Raw genomic sequence first — 15,220 nt, 5'->3', positions numbered from 1 at the left:
AATGGAGACTGTGCATGGAGTCACCCAGGAGCAGGGTGAAAACTGAGTATCTGGACAAAATTAGAGTGCTGTTTCTAAGGAAGGATGGAAGCATGTCAGTAAAATGCACATAACAACATTGGATACTTTGCCCAAGCTAAGAATGTCTAATATAGTCTCTCTTAATTCAGTGCCTATATCCAGTTGTAGCCCTGAAAGCTATGCTCCTTAGACTGTGTGTATAGAGCCTAGGCCATAGAACTCCATAGAACCTCCATAGAAACCTTCATAGTCTATCTAGAGACTGGGATACATACAAGCAGTCTTGAGACCCTAATCCTGTGATGTGGTAGAAGCAAGGGAGAGAAAAGATTAGTGAGCACCAGCTAGATCCCCAGAAAGTTCCTTAACAGACTAGTTTTAAGCAAGGGTATGACCACGGTGTGTGTGGAACAAGGTGGCAGGTGGCCCCAGAGCAAGCTGGCTGGGTCCAGTGCAGAGTCTTGGGTGCTGGCCCACAGACACTCCTGGTTCTTAGGTGTAGGTGGGGGTGGGCTGGTGGAGGGTGCCTTAGATGGTTGCTCATTTTGAAAGGAATTAGGTAACTTGTAAGGAGAGGGGTTATATAAGTCAAAGACTACGCTGTAGCTTTGTTAATGTCCCTAGTATGATCTTGACTTAAGTGGAAGATAAGTGTAAAACAATCATATGATTTTTATGAATATAATATGAATATTACTTATTCTGTTAAAAAGTTGGGTGATAGGAGTATGACTTCTGTAGTCCGCTCTCTACTTTTCCCCTTGATCCGCAGGTACCTTTTTCTTCAAGGCTTCATCTGAGAGCTTTTGAAAAACTCTTGCCCCCAGCTTTCATAATTTTTTAATATTTTAATTTAAATTTTTCTTATGTAGGTGTGTGTACATGAGTTCAGGCACTCAAAGAGGCCAGAGGATAGACCCCTGGGTAGTGGAGTTCCTGGCAGTTGTGAGCCACCTGATGTAGGTGATGGAACCTGAATCCAGGTCCTCTGGAAAAGCAGTACATACTTTTAACCACTGGGCCATCTCTCCAGCCCTGTTCATGCTATCTTATTTAAGAACATAATTCTGATGTTGTTGGTTCTTAAGATTTGCTGGGTCAGGGCTGGGAAAGTGGCTCAGTGGTAGAGTGCTTGCCTGGCAAGTATGAGGCCTTAGTTCAAATTATCAGTGACTTTCCCTGCCCTCACCCCCCCAAGAAAAGATTTACTGATTGAATTGATGAGGCACTCCTTACTATTCTTCCTTTTCTTTTTCTCTTCTAGTAAATTTTGTTCCTTTTTTTTTTTTTTTTTTTTTTTTTTTACATTGTATAATGAGAGCTATGTTTTTCTTTTTTGACTTAGCTACCAGGAATTACTAAACTAAATTTTGAATTCATTTGCAATAACTATACTTAGCTTGGGCTGTCTGTAGTCCTCGCTTACTGTAGAGCAGGAAAATATTTATTTTAGAGCTGCAGATGTAGCTTGGTTGGTAAAAAGGTTGCTGAGCATGCACAAAGCTCTGGGCTTGATCTCCTACACCACATAAGCTGGGCATGATGGCACATTTCTATAACTCCAGCACTTGGAAGGAAGAGGCAGGAGGATCATACATTCCTGGTCATTCTCAACTATTTAGGGAGTTTAAAGCCAGTCTGAGTTATAAAACCCTGTCTCAAAAAAATTATTCCAATGATGCCTGATTTCAATATCATATAGTCAGTTTTCTCTAATCCTTAACATTAAATGAGCGATGACCAATAGTAAGTGAGTAAAGGGGGACTAGTCATAGCAGGCACATCATGCTGTTCGGCTGGGTGAAATAATACTGGCTTTGGGTTGGAAAGATGGCGCTTTGGTTAAGAGCACTAGCTGTTCTTCCAGAGTACCTGAGTTCAATTTCCAGGATGACTCACAACTATCTGAAACTCCAGTTCCAGGGCAGTCTTAACGCCCTCTTCTGGCTTCTGTAGGCACTGCATGTACTGGTGCACAGACATCCATGCAGGCAAAATATCCTTATCCATAAAACAAAATAACAATGCTTATGTTCAAGGTGATGAGATGATGTCTCTGTTCTTAGTAGAAAAGAAGCCAAATTACTGATCAGAGCTATGTGGTGGTGGCACACTCCCTTAATCTCTGCACTTGGGAGGCAGAGGCAGGTGGATCTTTGAGTTAGAGGCCACCCTAGTCAGAGCAAGTTCCAGGACAGTCAGGGCTATACAGAGAAACCCTGTTTCGAAAGAACAAAGATTATTGATCAGAGCATCTCCATGGTACCATACAGTCACTTTTTCCTTCAATCTTGTTTTCAGTTAGGCATCAAGTGTCATAAGGGGACTAGTTTTTGTTTATTTGGTTTTGGGTGTTTTGTTTTGTTTTGTTTTTGAGACAGGGTTTCTCTATGTAGCTGTCGCTATCCTGGACTTACTTTGTAGACTAGGCTGGCCTCGAACTCACAGAGATCTGTGTGCCACCGTGCTTGGCTGAGGGGACTGTTTTTGTGAATGTTGTTGGTCTTAGTACCTAAGACAGTGCCTGTAATACAGTACATGCTTAGCAATATTTTATAAATAAATTAAGCTGGGGATGTAACTTCATGGTAGAGCACATGCCTAGAATGCACAAGGCTCTGAGTTGATCCCCAGCATGCAAAACTTAATGAATCAGGAATTGTGACACACATGTAATATCAGCACTTGGCAGGTAGAGGCACAGAGGAGCTCAAGGCAAGTCTTTGCTACACAGCACTACTGAGGCCATCCTGGACTATGTGAGGCTCTGTCTCAAAACACCAAAATTTTTAATTAATTTAATGATGATGATGATGATGATAATAATAGGCTAGAAAGGTGGCTCTGTTGTTAAAAGTGCCTGCTGCTCTTCCAGCAGACCTAAATTGGGTTCCCAGCATCCACATCAGGTGGTTCATAACCACCTGCAGCTCCAGCTCCAGGGTATATGATGCCTTCTTCTGGCCTCATACATGGCATGCATAACCACATACACATGATTTTTATAAATTTTAAGTTTAAATACTAATAAAAATAATAAACTAAGCTGGGCATGGTGGCTCACATGTGTAAGAGCTCAAGGGCATTGTCACTACTATGAGGCCATCCTGGGCTACATGATGAGTTGTAAGTCTGTATTATTAGCCATTAACTTGGTTCTCATATGCTAACCCTTTTCAGCCTGTAATCTCTGTCTCTTCTGGATTTCCAGACTTCTGTTCCTGTACCTTCCTTCCTGACAGAGAACCTGCTTTCTTTATAAAACTATATAAAAACACCATGGGGCTTATGCATATTACCTTCTCTCTTTCCCGGGACTCTTAGTTCTCATTCCCCTTTAGCTAAACCAGATGACTCACCAACCCACAGCTTTATAACCGGACAAAGATTTTGTCTCACTGGCTCCTCACTACTCTGTTCAAAGGAATGAAGTGTATTATTGAAGGTCACAATGCTAACTGGAGCAGAGACCAAACTAGAACCCAACCCTGGATCTCTCTTACACTCTGCAGAATGAGCAAGCCCCTCTTACTCCAAAATAGGAAAGTGCTGCAAGAAAAGTAGGAGAGAACGCATTCTTTTCAGTTGTAAATATCTCACACGCAGTGTATTATAGGACTTAAGTATCCAACAACCTAAGTTTTATCTCAGCCATTGTTTATTTATTCTCTTTATTCTGTGAAGAGCTTTTTTTTTAAGGTGTCATGTATCCCAACTGGCCTTGAATTTGCTATGTAACTGAGGATCACCTTAAAGTTTTGATCTTGCTGCCTCTTCTGAGTGCTGGGATTACAGGCTTCCACCACGCTGAGTTTTAGTCAGTGCTAGGGATCTAACCCAAATCTATGTGCATGCTAGGCAAGCACTTTCCCCATTGAGCTCCAGCTCTAGCCCTGAGTATGTTCTGTTTTCCATGCTGAGCATAGACTGTGGCAGTCATCACTGAGTCAGTGTTGATGTTAACAGGGCAGAGTAAGACTTGGACCCGCATGGAGTGTGCTAGGACCACAGTTGTGAGCACTTGTCTGTCTGTACCCACCATCTATACACTGGGCCTCTTAAAAGCTAAACTGATGCTTTATTAATTTTTATATCCAAAGAACATTAGCGTATCTAACAGAAAGAAGTCTGGGTATGTAGCCCAGTCTGCTTGAAGCTGACTGTGGAGTTCAAGCTGACTTTGAACACAAGCACTTTCTTCAACCTCCTAACTGCTGTATCACAGGCGTGAGCAACTATGCCCAGCTCTGAGCATGACTTTTAGTGGTTGTATATGTCCACTGGGAAGTGTAAGGCATCATGCACCATGCCATCTCTTCCTCCACTAAAGAGCTGAGATGTTAAAGGATTTTTATTTTCTTTTCCTACAGGGGACATGGTCTCAAAATACCGGGAACCTTTGATCCATACCTTCCTGCGGGGAGTGAAAGATCCAGATGGTACACACAGGGCCAGCAGCTTAGCCAACCTGGGAGAGCTGTGCCAGCGCCTGGACTTCCTGCTGGGCCCCGTGGTTCATGAGGTGCTGTATGCTGACTCCATTGTTGCTTGAGACTGTGATACCGTGTGGGGTCTTGCATCAGGACATGTGTGGTATTTTCTGTGCACCACTGCCTCTTCCTAAGACTGGACAGATCAGGCATTTAGCCTCTTTGGTCTCTCCTGTTATACTCCCCTCCTCAATTTCGTTCATTTTAAAGTTTTTGGTTTTTTATTTGTTTGTTTATTTTTCTGAGATAGGGTTTCTCTGTGTAGCCTTGACAGTCCTGGACACATATTGTAGAGCAGGCTGGCCTTGAACTCACAGAGATCCACCTGCCTCTGCTGGGATTACTGGGGTGCGCCACCACGCCCAGTTAGTTTTGTTTTTAAATAGTAGAGAGTAATGTGTTCCATTTGGAGACTGTCACACATCCTTTGCTGTTGTCCATCCGCTGCCCCTCCTGCCCCTCTGCCCTCCTCCCGCTGTTACTTCTTCCATTTGTCCCCTCGAATGTCACACCATGTGCATGTGTTATTGCTGCCTCTGTTTTCCTTCTCTTCTGAACCCTCCCCAAGACCTTCTTTTCTACCTTTCCTGGTCCCTCTTCTAGTTTCATGATTTCTACACACACACACACACGCGCGTACGCAGGCTTGCACGCACATGAACATGAATATGCACACACATGTACACATACACATATAGAAAAACAGTTTGATCCAAGCATGTGAGAGAAGGCATGTGGCATTTGTCTTTTTAGATCTGAGACACTTCCCTCAGTAATAATTTTCAGTTCAACTCATTTTCTTGAAATGTTATGATCTCATTTTTATTTTCTCATTGTGTATGTGTTATACATCTCTCTCTCTCTAGCTCAATCTGCTTCATGCTGGGATTTCCTTAAGAGAAAGGGTTTTCCAAAACAGTTTCTCTGTGTAGCCCTGCTGTCCTGGAGTCACTTTGTAGACCAAGCTGACCTTGAACTCACAGAAATTGCCTGCCTCCCTAAGTGCTGGGATCACAGGTGTGTAGCACCATGCCCAGCTCTTGATTCATCTTTTGATGGACATATATAGGCTGGGCCTGTTTCCCAGCTGTAGTGGCTAGTACAGCAGTAAATATTCATGTGCTAGTGGCTCGATGGTAGGGCAAAGAGCCCTTTGGGGATCCTATTAATTATTGATTCCCTAGTAATCTGTGTGTTTGATGTAATGATTTGCTGCCTTAATTTTCCTACTTGTTTCATATATATATATACTGAAATATGTCTTTCAGCTTGAACATTCCTACTCTGAAATCCAAAATGCTCTAAAATCCAAAATGTTAATGCCAATATGATATCACAAAATTCTCCATGTCATGAAACTTGATACAATTCATAAAATTACTTAAAATATTGTATAACGCCTGGCAATAGTGGTACACACCTTTAATCCCAGCACTTGGCAGAAGGAGGGGAATATCTGAGTTCAGACAGCCAGGGCTACACAGAGAAACCCTGTCCTGAAAAACCAGCCAACCAACCAAACAAAGCAGAAACAAAACAAAAAATATGTTGTCTAAAATTCATATGAAATATTATAATTAAATGTCATGTTTAAATAACACATTATGTATATATAAATATTCCACAAAAAATCTTAACTCTACAACACTGTGGTCCCAGGCATTTCAGACAAGAGGCACTCAGCTGCAATCTTAAGTTCAAGTTCCTTACTCTGGTGTAAAAACAGCTAGTGAATTGCTATAAAGATTCTGGTGCAGCTGACAGATTTGAAGAAGCTCTGAGAAAGGGTTAGACTGATCCTTTCTTTATTCTCTGGGTCGCCTGTGTAATTTGTGCTTACCAGAAAGTCCTAGACAAATCCTCTCATTGGCCTGTCTTGGTCACATGGCACCGATCAGCTCAGCTGAGAATGGCAGGATCCATATCTTTTGTGAAATTCCAAGGCTGAGCAGTCCCTGTACATCCTGACCACTGAACCAAACTTGAGGAGCAGCTTACTTTCTCTGGCCCAGCATGCAGCAGATTGAGCTAAAGCAGGCTTTAGAACATTTAGGAAGTGTCAGATTTTGTTGGATTTTTTTCTCTCTTTTCCTTTTTGGAGACCCACAGACATGTTGAAAGAAAAACAAATTGCCAAGCCCTCTTGGGATTAGGTACGAAGGGCCCAGCTCTACCCCTTACTTACCTGTTTCACTTGAGCAAATGATTTAGACTCTGAATTTAGTGGGGTTTTGTTGTTGTTGTTTGTTTTTGTTTAATCTTTAAATGGGATTCAAATACCTACAGTGTAGGTTTGTTGCAGCGATCTAGAGGTGATGTCTGTTTCATGTAATGATCTATTCAACAGTTTTTATTGGGAGCCTCCTACATGTCCAGGCAATTTTCTCCTAAAACGTCTCATTCTTCAAACTAGAGATGCTATTCTCAGAGGAGATGGAGTGTGCACAGTGGGGCCAATGAGACGGCTCCAAAAGTGAAGGTGTTTATGGCAAAGCCTAGTGATCTTTCAGCCCCAGGACCCACATGGGAGAAGGAAAGAACTGACTCCCATAGGCTGTCCACTGACATCCATGCACACCATGGCATGCAAGCAGTGTGTACATGTGTGCATGTGCACGCACACACAGACACACAAACACACGTGTAAAACATTGTAAAAAAAATAATAAATTGTTGAAAAGAATGTAGATATTAATCCGTGTACTGTGAGTTAAATAATAAGCTCTCTGAAAAGATGAAATCTACATGTTAGTTATTTTTGTTGTGAATAAAACCTGACAAAAGCACCTGAGGGAGAGTTTATTTTGGCTCTTAAGCCGTCATGGTGGTGAAGTCATTGCAACAGGAGCGTGAGGCAGCTGGCACATTGCGTCTGAAGTCAGGAGAGCAAGACTAGAGGGCTGGTGCTCAGCTTGCTCTCTGTTTTTATCCAGTCTGGGACCCCAGCCTGTGAAATGGTGCACACCTCAACGAGCCTAATGTAGGAAATCCCTCACAAGTATGCCCAGGATTTTGTTTCCATGGTGACTCTAAATCTCATCAAGTTGACCATTGAGATCTGCCATCGTGCCAGGTAGCTCTCACTAGGTGACATTCAAATATAAACATTTGTCTTTTTGTGTTTAGGCTTTTCCCTAAGCTCAGTCATTTGGAGTAGGCTGATGGTGACATCGATGGAGATGAGCAGTGAGGCAATGAAAAGAATGGGATAGCCAGTGTCCTTCGGATACCTTCAGTGGGCCAGGCCTTTTGTTAGGGACTAAAGATAAAAATCTTATCTGTACCACCTTGCCTTCAGAGCCTGAGGATCTAGTAGAAGACAGTCACCAGTGACTCTGTGGCAGAGAGCTGAGAGCTGCTAGGGCACAGAAGTCCCTGGCTGTCTTAGTTAGAGTTTCTGTTGCTGTGAAGAGACACCACAACCACAGCAACTCCTATGGAGGCAGACATTTCATTGGGGCTGCCTCATATGTCAGTGGTTTTAGCCCATTATTGTCACTGTAGGAAGCATCCACACACAGGGAGACATGGAACTGGAGAGGTAGCTGGGAGTTCTTCATCCAGATTAGCAGGTAGCAGGAAGAGACAGAGAGACAATGGGCCTGGCTTGAGCATCTGAAACCTCAAAGCCCAACCCAAGTAAAACACTTCCTCCAGCAAGACCACACCTGCTCCAAGGAGGCCATGATTTCTAATAGTGCCACTCCCTCTGAGCCTCTGGGGGCCATTTTCATTCAAGCCACCACACATGCACAGGCAGCTTCTCTGCCTATTTGATACATGAACACCAGATGCTGTCTCATTTCTAGAGACCTTTTTGACTATATTTATCTCAAACTTCATGATTATGAAGATGCAAGCATAAAAAGGGTAGAACAAGTTGTTGTCATTGTTATCCTCCTCCTCTTACAGTGCTGAGCATCAGATCTAGGGCCTTGCACATACCTAGCCTGACATTTTCCTACTGAGCTTCAAACCCCAGAACCATTCTTCACTCACCTTCTTATACCCTCTGGTTTCTATCGTAGTTTTGTCAAGTAGTGGGTACTGTGTGATCTGATTGATGGCAAATGCAGAGGGTGGTAAGGTTATCTGGGAAGGCTAGATCCTGCAGGTTTAAAAAGTAGTCATAGCAGCAAGCACTTAATACCCTACATGTGTCAGCCAATCTCATGCTAACAGAGGAAGCAGAAGCACAGAGAGACTAAATAAGTTGCCAAGGTCTTCAGAGAGCAGGCGGCAGAGCTGCAATTTGAATGTGGGCATTTAGTCCCAGGATTTGCTCTCTTTACCATTTTTTGTATTGTCTTGCAATGGTTTCAGCATACTTATAAGATTGCCTTTGTGCCTTGAAACTAAAGACTACTGCCATCTGAGAAAAGCCACAGGCAGGAAGGATCATGCAGCTCTTGCTGTAATAGAACCTGATTTTGGCAGAAAAACTTCAGACAGCAATGTATTCCCTCTGACTTGAAAAACTAGGTATTTCTCTCCCATATAATTTCTGCCTCCTCCTCTTAGATGTTCTTATGTAGCATCCCACGCTTGCCTTGTCATCAGTGCCAAACCAGCTGCCTTAGGTGGACTACAAGTTTGAACATGCTTGGAGACCTGCCAGCTTTAGTGTTTCATCCACTGAGCCCTCTGGTAGGCAGACAATTTTAGTCCATTCACATGGAAAGAGTGGGGGAATCTTTGGGATGTGTGTGAGAGAGAGAGATGAGAGTTGAGCCCAGAACCTTGCATATGCTAGGCAACTGTTCTGCCACTGGGCTGTATTTCCAGCCCTTGGTTTTTCAGACTGCCACACCTTTCAAGGTTCTTGAATTACAGTGTGTGCCCCGTTCTGGTGGCTAAACTTCATTGCACCATGATAGGATTTGGAGCCTCCTACAGCAATGCCTCAGGTTGTGTTTATGAGGGTATTTCCAGGAGATTTAGCTTAGAAGGGAAGGCCCACCATTAATGTAATGGCACTATCCCATGGTCCCGGGCCCCAGGCCAGATAAAAAGAGGAAGAGGAGAAAACAAGCTGAGTGCCAGCACTCATCTGTTTCTGCTTCCTGACTGCAGAGGTCATCCTCTGCCATGCCTCCCCACTGTGATGGGCTGTATGTAGCTTTCCTTACACTGTGAGCCAAAATAAGCCTCTCTTCCCTTAGGTTGCTTTTGTTGAGTATTTTGTCACAAGAAAAGTAACTAATACAGAAAATTGGTACCAAGAAGTGGGGCCTTTGCTGTGATAAACATGACCATGTGGTTTATTGGACTGTTCAAGAACAACCCCCTAGTGCTTTCCACAGGGTCACACAGAGGCCACCACTGGAATGGAAGGGGCATTCTGGGTCTCAGGCTAGCTGCAGCACTTAATGGCATCATCTGCGTGTCCTGGATTTGCAAGCATGCAAAATGCAAGTTGTCATGGGGGATCGTGCATCAAGGTTTCAGAAAGTCACCCAAGCCAAACTGCTGGCAGGGTGGATTCCCTGCAGCAAAGACCTGACAGGCCCTTCGGGAAAATTGTGAAGGGGAATCCTAAGCTGAAATGGAAACCCCATGATGTTGGAGACACCAAGACTGTGGGATGGATGTCCAGCAAGGAAAGCTGTAGCCTCAGGGTAGGATCAATTCAAGTGTGTGTGCTGCACATGATAGAACTGGAGGGCTGGGGCGTCCCAAGTCCATCGGAGCCTACATAATGTCACTCAGGGTCCCAAGATACCAGCTGGAGAGCTAGTATCTAGTTCTCTTCTGATAAGTTTCAGTTTTGCTTGTCTGGTCTTTTTTGGTTATCCCCTTATTATTCCCTACCGGAATGTAAATGTTTAATCTGAGCCATTCTATCTTTGAATTATGTTTTTGTTTTGTTCTGTTTTATGGGGGCTCAAAGTTAAGGGTCTTGAGCCTAGAGTCTTAAATGAGACTTTGGACTGAATAATGGTAGAAGTGTTAGGACTTTAGAGGCTGTTGGAGATAAATTGACTGTGCTTTGCATTATGAGATAGGTATGATTCTTTGAGGACAAAGGGTGGAATATTGTGATTTAAAGGTGATGTGTTGAGCCAGGCTGTGGTTTGCACAGGCACTCTGTTGACAAAGATAAACTTGTAGTTAATCTTCATTGTCAACTTGATGGGCTTTGTAATCCCCTAGAGACACACCCAGAGGTATTAATAAGAGTGTTTCTAGAGAAATTTAACTGAGAAGACTCACCCAGTGTGAGTGGTACCGTGCCGTGGGCTGTCTCAGACTGAATACAAAGAGAAAAGGGAGAAAGTAGGCTGAATATCCACACTCCTCTCTACTTCCTGACTGCAGCTAGTGTGACCAGCTTCATCATATCCTGTCCCCAGGCCTTCCCATGACCTGCTCCCTGAGCCAAAATACATCTTCATTCCCTACATTGTTTCTAGAAGGTTTTTGGTCACAACAATGAAAGAGATAACTAATAAAGGACTAGGTCAGCTGCCGAGTCTTTTTTTCCCTCCTTCTTTTTTTGTTTTTTGTTTTTGGTTTTTGGTTTTTCAAGACAGGGTTTCTCTGTATAGCCCTGGCTGTCCTGAAACTCACTCTATAGACCAAGCTGGCCTTGAGTTCGGAGATCTGCCTGCCTCTTCCTCGAAAGTGCTGGGATTAAAGGAGTGTACTGCTACCACCTGGCATCTTCATCAGTAGGTCTCCATTTTGTTTAGTCATTTAGTAGACATGTTTTGAACACATACTCTGCCAGTTGGGCCTACAGCCAAGTCATATGCTGGATGGTAAGAACCAGATGTGAGCACAGGAAAAATCTGTGCCCTTATAGGCCTGACTGATATTCTGGAGATGAGGAACACACAGTAGAAAAATAAATGTCACAATGGTAGGTCACTAGGAAGTTACACCTAGTGAGATAAGAGGGAGTTTGTTATTGGATACAAATAAGATGGACAGGCAGAGTTTTCTGTTGAGTGACGTTTGAGCAAAGATGCAAGGAAAAAGGGGGCTTCATGTACCTGAAGTGTTCAGCAGGGGCCTGGATTTCAGCAGGGGCCTGGGACTGGCTTCTAGACAGAGAATGGGGGTGCCATCTCTCTTAGGGGCAAGCCAGGGTGTGGAAAAGTGTTTTCCACAGAGGGTTACAGTTAGCTCTTTTAGAGCTCGACGATGGCCGTGGCATTCCACAGGCTGCGGTGATACCAGAATGTTACAGCTCTTGGTTAAGCTGCTGTGCTGAGCATCACAGAGGTGCAGGCAGAAGCTCATGGCTGGTAGAACTACAGCTGAGACACAGGCCTGCTGAGGCCCAGACCTAGTGGGCTGGAGGGCAGGCCCCGTGAGATGCGGCCCAGTGCGGGGTAAGAGACAAATCTCACACAGCCATGGTGGAAGGCTGATGGTATCACAAGGCCAGTCAGCAGCATGCATGCACCCCAGCACATTTATTTGAAATCGAGGGTTTGTAAACCTTTGGGTAGTGGGAGGGATTTGGGGGTGAAAGTGTTTGATTTGCTGGGGTCAGGGTGTCAGGGATACTTGATTACTTGAGTTGCATGTAGTGGTACAGTGCCTCATTTTCCATGCAGTAGTATGGTCCTATCACAAGATACAGTGCTTAATTATCCTGTGGGTGAGGGGAAAATCTCACAATTGAAGTACAATTGAATGTCACTGCAGGACTAAGATCCTTAGCAGGGTGAGGCAAATTCCCAGATGCTTGGTGGAGTGGTTTTCTCATCAGGAAAGGGTCTGGCCTGCAATCTGCCATGAGGGCTATGTAATGCTCCTTACAAGACTTGGAGTCATTCAGATCAGGGGAGACTTTTAGAACCCTGCTGAGAAAAGGGAGTCCATCATCACAGAGCAAGTGCAAATAAATGGCTTGTAAGACTTCAGCCATATCCAGCAGAGCCCCACACTGGAGAATAACATTCCCTGCAGCGGCAGGCCCAAGACCAGTGTGGCCTGAGAGGGGAGGGTAAGAGAAAGCACAGTAGGAGCCAGCATTGGAAAGCTAGTGGGCAGTTCACATGGGCTTGCACAGTCTTTGGGCCTTTCCTTTGTGTGAGATGAGTAGACAGAGCAGAAGCAGTACTGAGGTCACTGTGACATCTTTATTAGTTTTTCATCATCTGCCCACAGGTCTCCTTCCTACACATTGGTTATATGCTTGGAACACTAAAGTATACAAAGGACTCTTTCTGTCTCGAATTCTCAGTAGAGTATAAAATGGACAGGACAAGAAAGTGATTCAGTAGACCAAGCCCAGAGGGCTATCACAGAGCTGGCACTCTGTATTAGAAAAAATCATCCTGATAAGTGCTAGGAAGGTAGAAGAAGAGGAGGTGCATAATCTACTTTGTCAGAAAGTTGAACTGGCCATCAAAGCCTCCTCTGATGCTCTTTGCTCTGGGGACATTTGCCCCTCAAGATGTGGCATCTGAAGAGAGCTGTCCTAAATCAGTGGTCCAGATTTGGGAGCACTCTGCATTTTATATGGTGTTGGCTGGCAGGGAGGGAAAGAAGTAGAGGTTCAACTCTTCCATATTCATACTGGGAATTCAAGTTTTTCTTCTTTGTTGATGTCAAGATTTAGCCTGTTACATTATCATTTTTTCCACAACTTCTTGTTCATGTTAAGTACTGTGTTGCTTGAAACCAAATCTTGATAGGCTCTTTCATCTTTATCCCTCTGTGTGAAGTAATGTGATTTAAGTGCACCACAGGAAGAGGCCTGTCTTCAAGCCAGCTAATGTGATGTGCCCCAGGTGACAAGCCAAGGAATGCCCAAAATTCTATATGCTTTGGCTCTGAGGTCTGTTACAAAGTAACTGTTTGTATTAGCTACTTTTCTATTGCTGTGATAAAACATGACAAAGGCAATCTGTAGATGAAGGAGTTTATTTGGGCTTACAATTGAGGAGGGCTAGAGTCCATGATGATGGGATGAAGGCATGGTGGCAGGAACAGGAAGCTGAAGGCTGACATCTTTTCTCTTTCTTTCTTTCTTTCTTTCTTTCTTTCTTTCTTTCTTTCTTTCTTTCTTTCTTTCTTTCTTTCTTTCTTTCTTTCTCTTTTCTTTCTTCCTTCTTTCTATCCTTCCTCCCTTTCTTTTTCTTTCTTGTCTGTTTTTTTTTTTTTCCAAAGACAGTGTCTCTATGTAGATCAGGCTGTCCTCAGACTCCCAGAGATCTGCCTGTCTTTGCCTCTCAAGTGCTGGACCTATGCTAGCACATGCAACAAGGCTCACATTTTGAACCGTAAGGTAAGCATAAATGAAGAGAGCCACCTGGGAGTGGTACAAGCTGAAAACTCAAAGCCTGCCCCCATTGATGTACTTCCTCCAGCACGGACGTACCTACTGAGCTTCACCAAACAGGACTATCAACTGGGAACCAAGTATTCAAATGCCAGAGTCTGTGGGGGACATTCCCACTTAAACCACCACATCCTCTGAGTTTATCATATGCTTTTCCACCATCAGTGTAGTTTCACACATGACAAGGTACCTGACATTGATGCCTTGGGGACCCCTGAAGAAGCTCAAGTAACCATCATGGTTCCTTTTCTGGCAGGTTGAATGATTAATCTGAGCTCATAGTAAATATTGGTTTGTAGTTTACCAACGGACCTAGTTCAGACATGTTAGCACACCAAAAACTGAATTGTACCAAACGAAGCTTTGGAGGTGGGGAGACAGCTGGGACACTGGGGTCCTGTTTTCTTGGTTTATATCTCAACTCTTATAACTTCTCTTTTGGAATTTTCTAAAGTCAGTTACTGGTAATCTTGCCATTTTATTGTCTTCATTTTTATAGTCTTACTATACTTGGTTTGTGCCAGCTGTTTTAAGGAGTAATCATTTTACTTATTTCTGTTGGCTCCTATGAATCGTTTAATTGCTTGATCTGGACATTATTGTTTCCAAAGCAGCCATTGTCTTTTCTTCTGTCTGGCTTTCAGGAGTGACTATATGGTTGTTGCGATTCAGCCTATGAAGAGAAATCCTTCAGCAATAACCCTTATTAGAATAGGTACACTGATCCTCAGGGCAAGTGTCACAAATTAATACAAAATGCATTTCTGTCCTGTGGGAGAACTTAGAAGTGGAAAGTGGGAATATTATACCCATCCATAAATTAGTAAAGACCTTACATCATGTCTGTGGCTCACTAAGGCTTAGTCTGTCCTTGGAGTGAGAGGTGAGAGACTAGCCATGGAGTGACTTATTCAGGCTAGACAGACGGAGGTGACAGCCTTGCAGTTTCCCTGCTTCTAGTGTCAGACAGAAGCACGTGACATCAGCCTACAGAAAGCAGTATGTGATCTTAAAGCCTGAGGACCTGGCTTGGGCAGGAGCTTTAGATGACACAAGGCCATACAAAATGCCGTGGCAGCAATTCCATGTTCATAGGATCCTGGTGGCAGAGGCACTGAGGAAGGTTCATGGGCCTCTTCTGGTCTGAGTCCTCCTCCTGATTGTCCTGAGCAGCTGCTTGCAGCTGGCACATAAGCTGCCAGCCATGCCAGCAACCCCTTCCTACAGAGGAGCACAGTTCTCTCCACTGTATGCTCAAGATGGCCTGGGGATTTAAGAAAGACTTTGATGAAAAGGCCCTTTCCCAAACAGGATGCCTCTCCAGGATATCCAAGTTGTAGTTTAACAGTCAGAGCCAGGCTTGCACTGAGAACTGAGGTACAGGGAGGCAGAACAGAGGAGGCAAAGGTAA

General features: G+C 43.9%; 1 protein-coding gene across 3 annotated transcripts in view; it reads left to right on the top strand.

Moving 5' to 3' along the window:
- Has3 (hyaluronan synthase 3) overlaps nt 1-15,220 on the top strand; it is a 194,200-nt gene that overhangs the window by 114,428 nt on the left and 64,552 nt on the right. For all 3 annotated transcript variants that reach the window (XM_060392025.1, XM_060392023.1, XM_021632504.2), the window contains one exon: nt 4,392-4,543. In XM_060392025.1, the coding sequence (XP_060248008.1) occupies nt 4,392-4,543 (152 nt within the window). The remainder of the gene's footprint in view (nt 1-4,391; nt 4,544-15,220) is intronic.

Source organism: Meriones unguiculatus, chromosome 10 (assembly GCF_030254825.1).
Source record: "Meriones unguiculatus strain TT.TT164.6M chromosome 10, Bangor_MerUng_6.1, whole genome shotgun sequence".
NCBI lineage: Eukaryota > Metazoa > Chordata > Mammalia > Rodentia > Muridae > Meriones > Meriones unguiculatus.
This window is presented reverse-complemented; position numbering and strand designations above follow the sequence as displayed.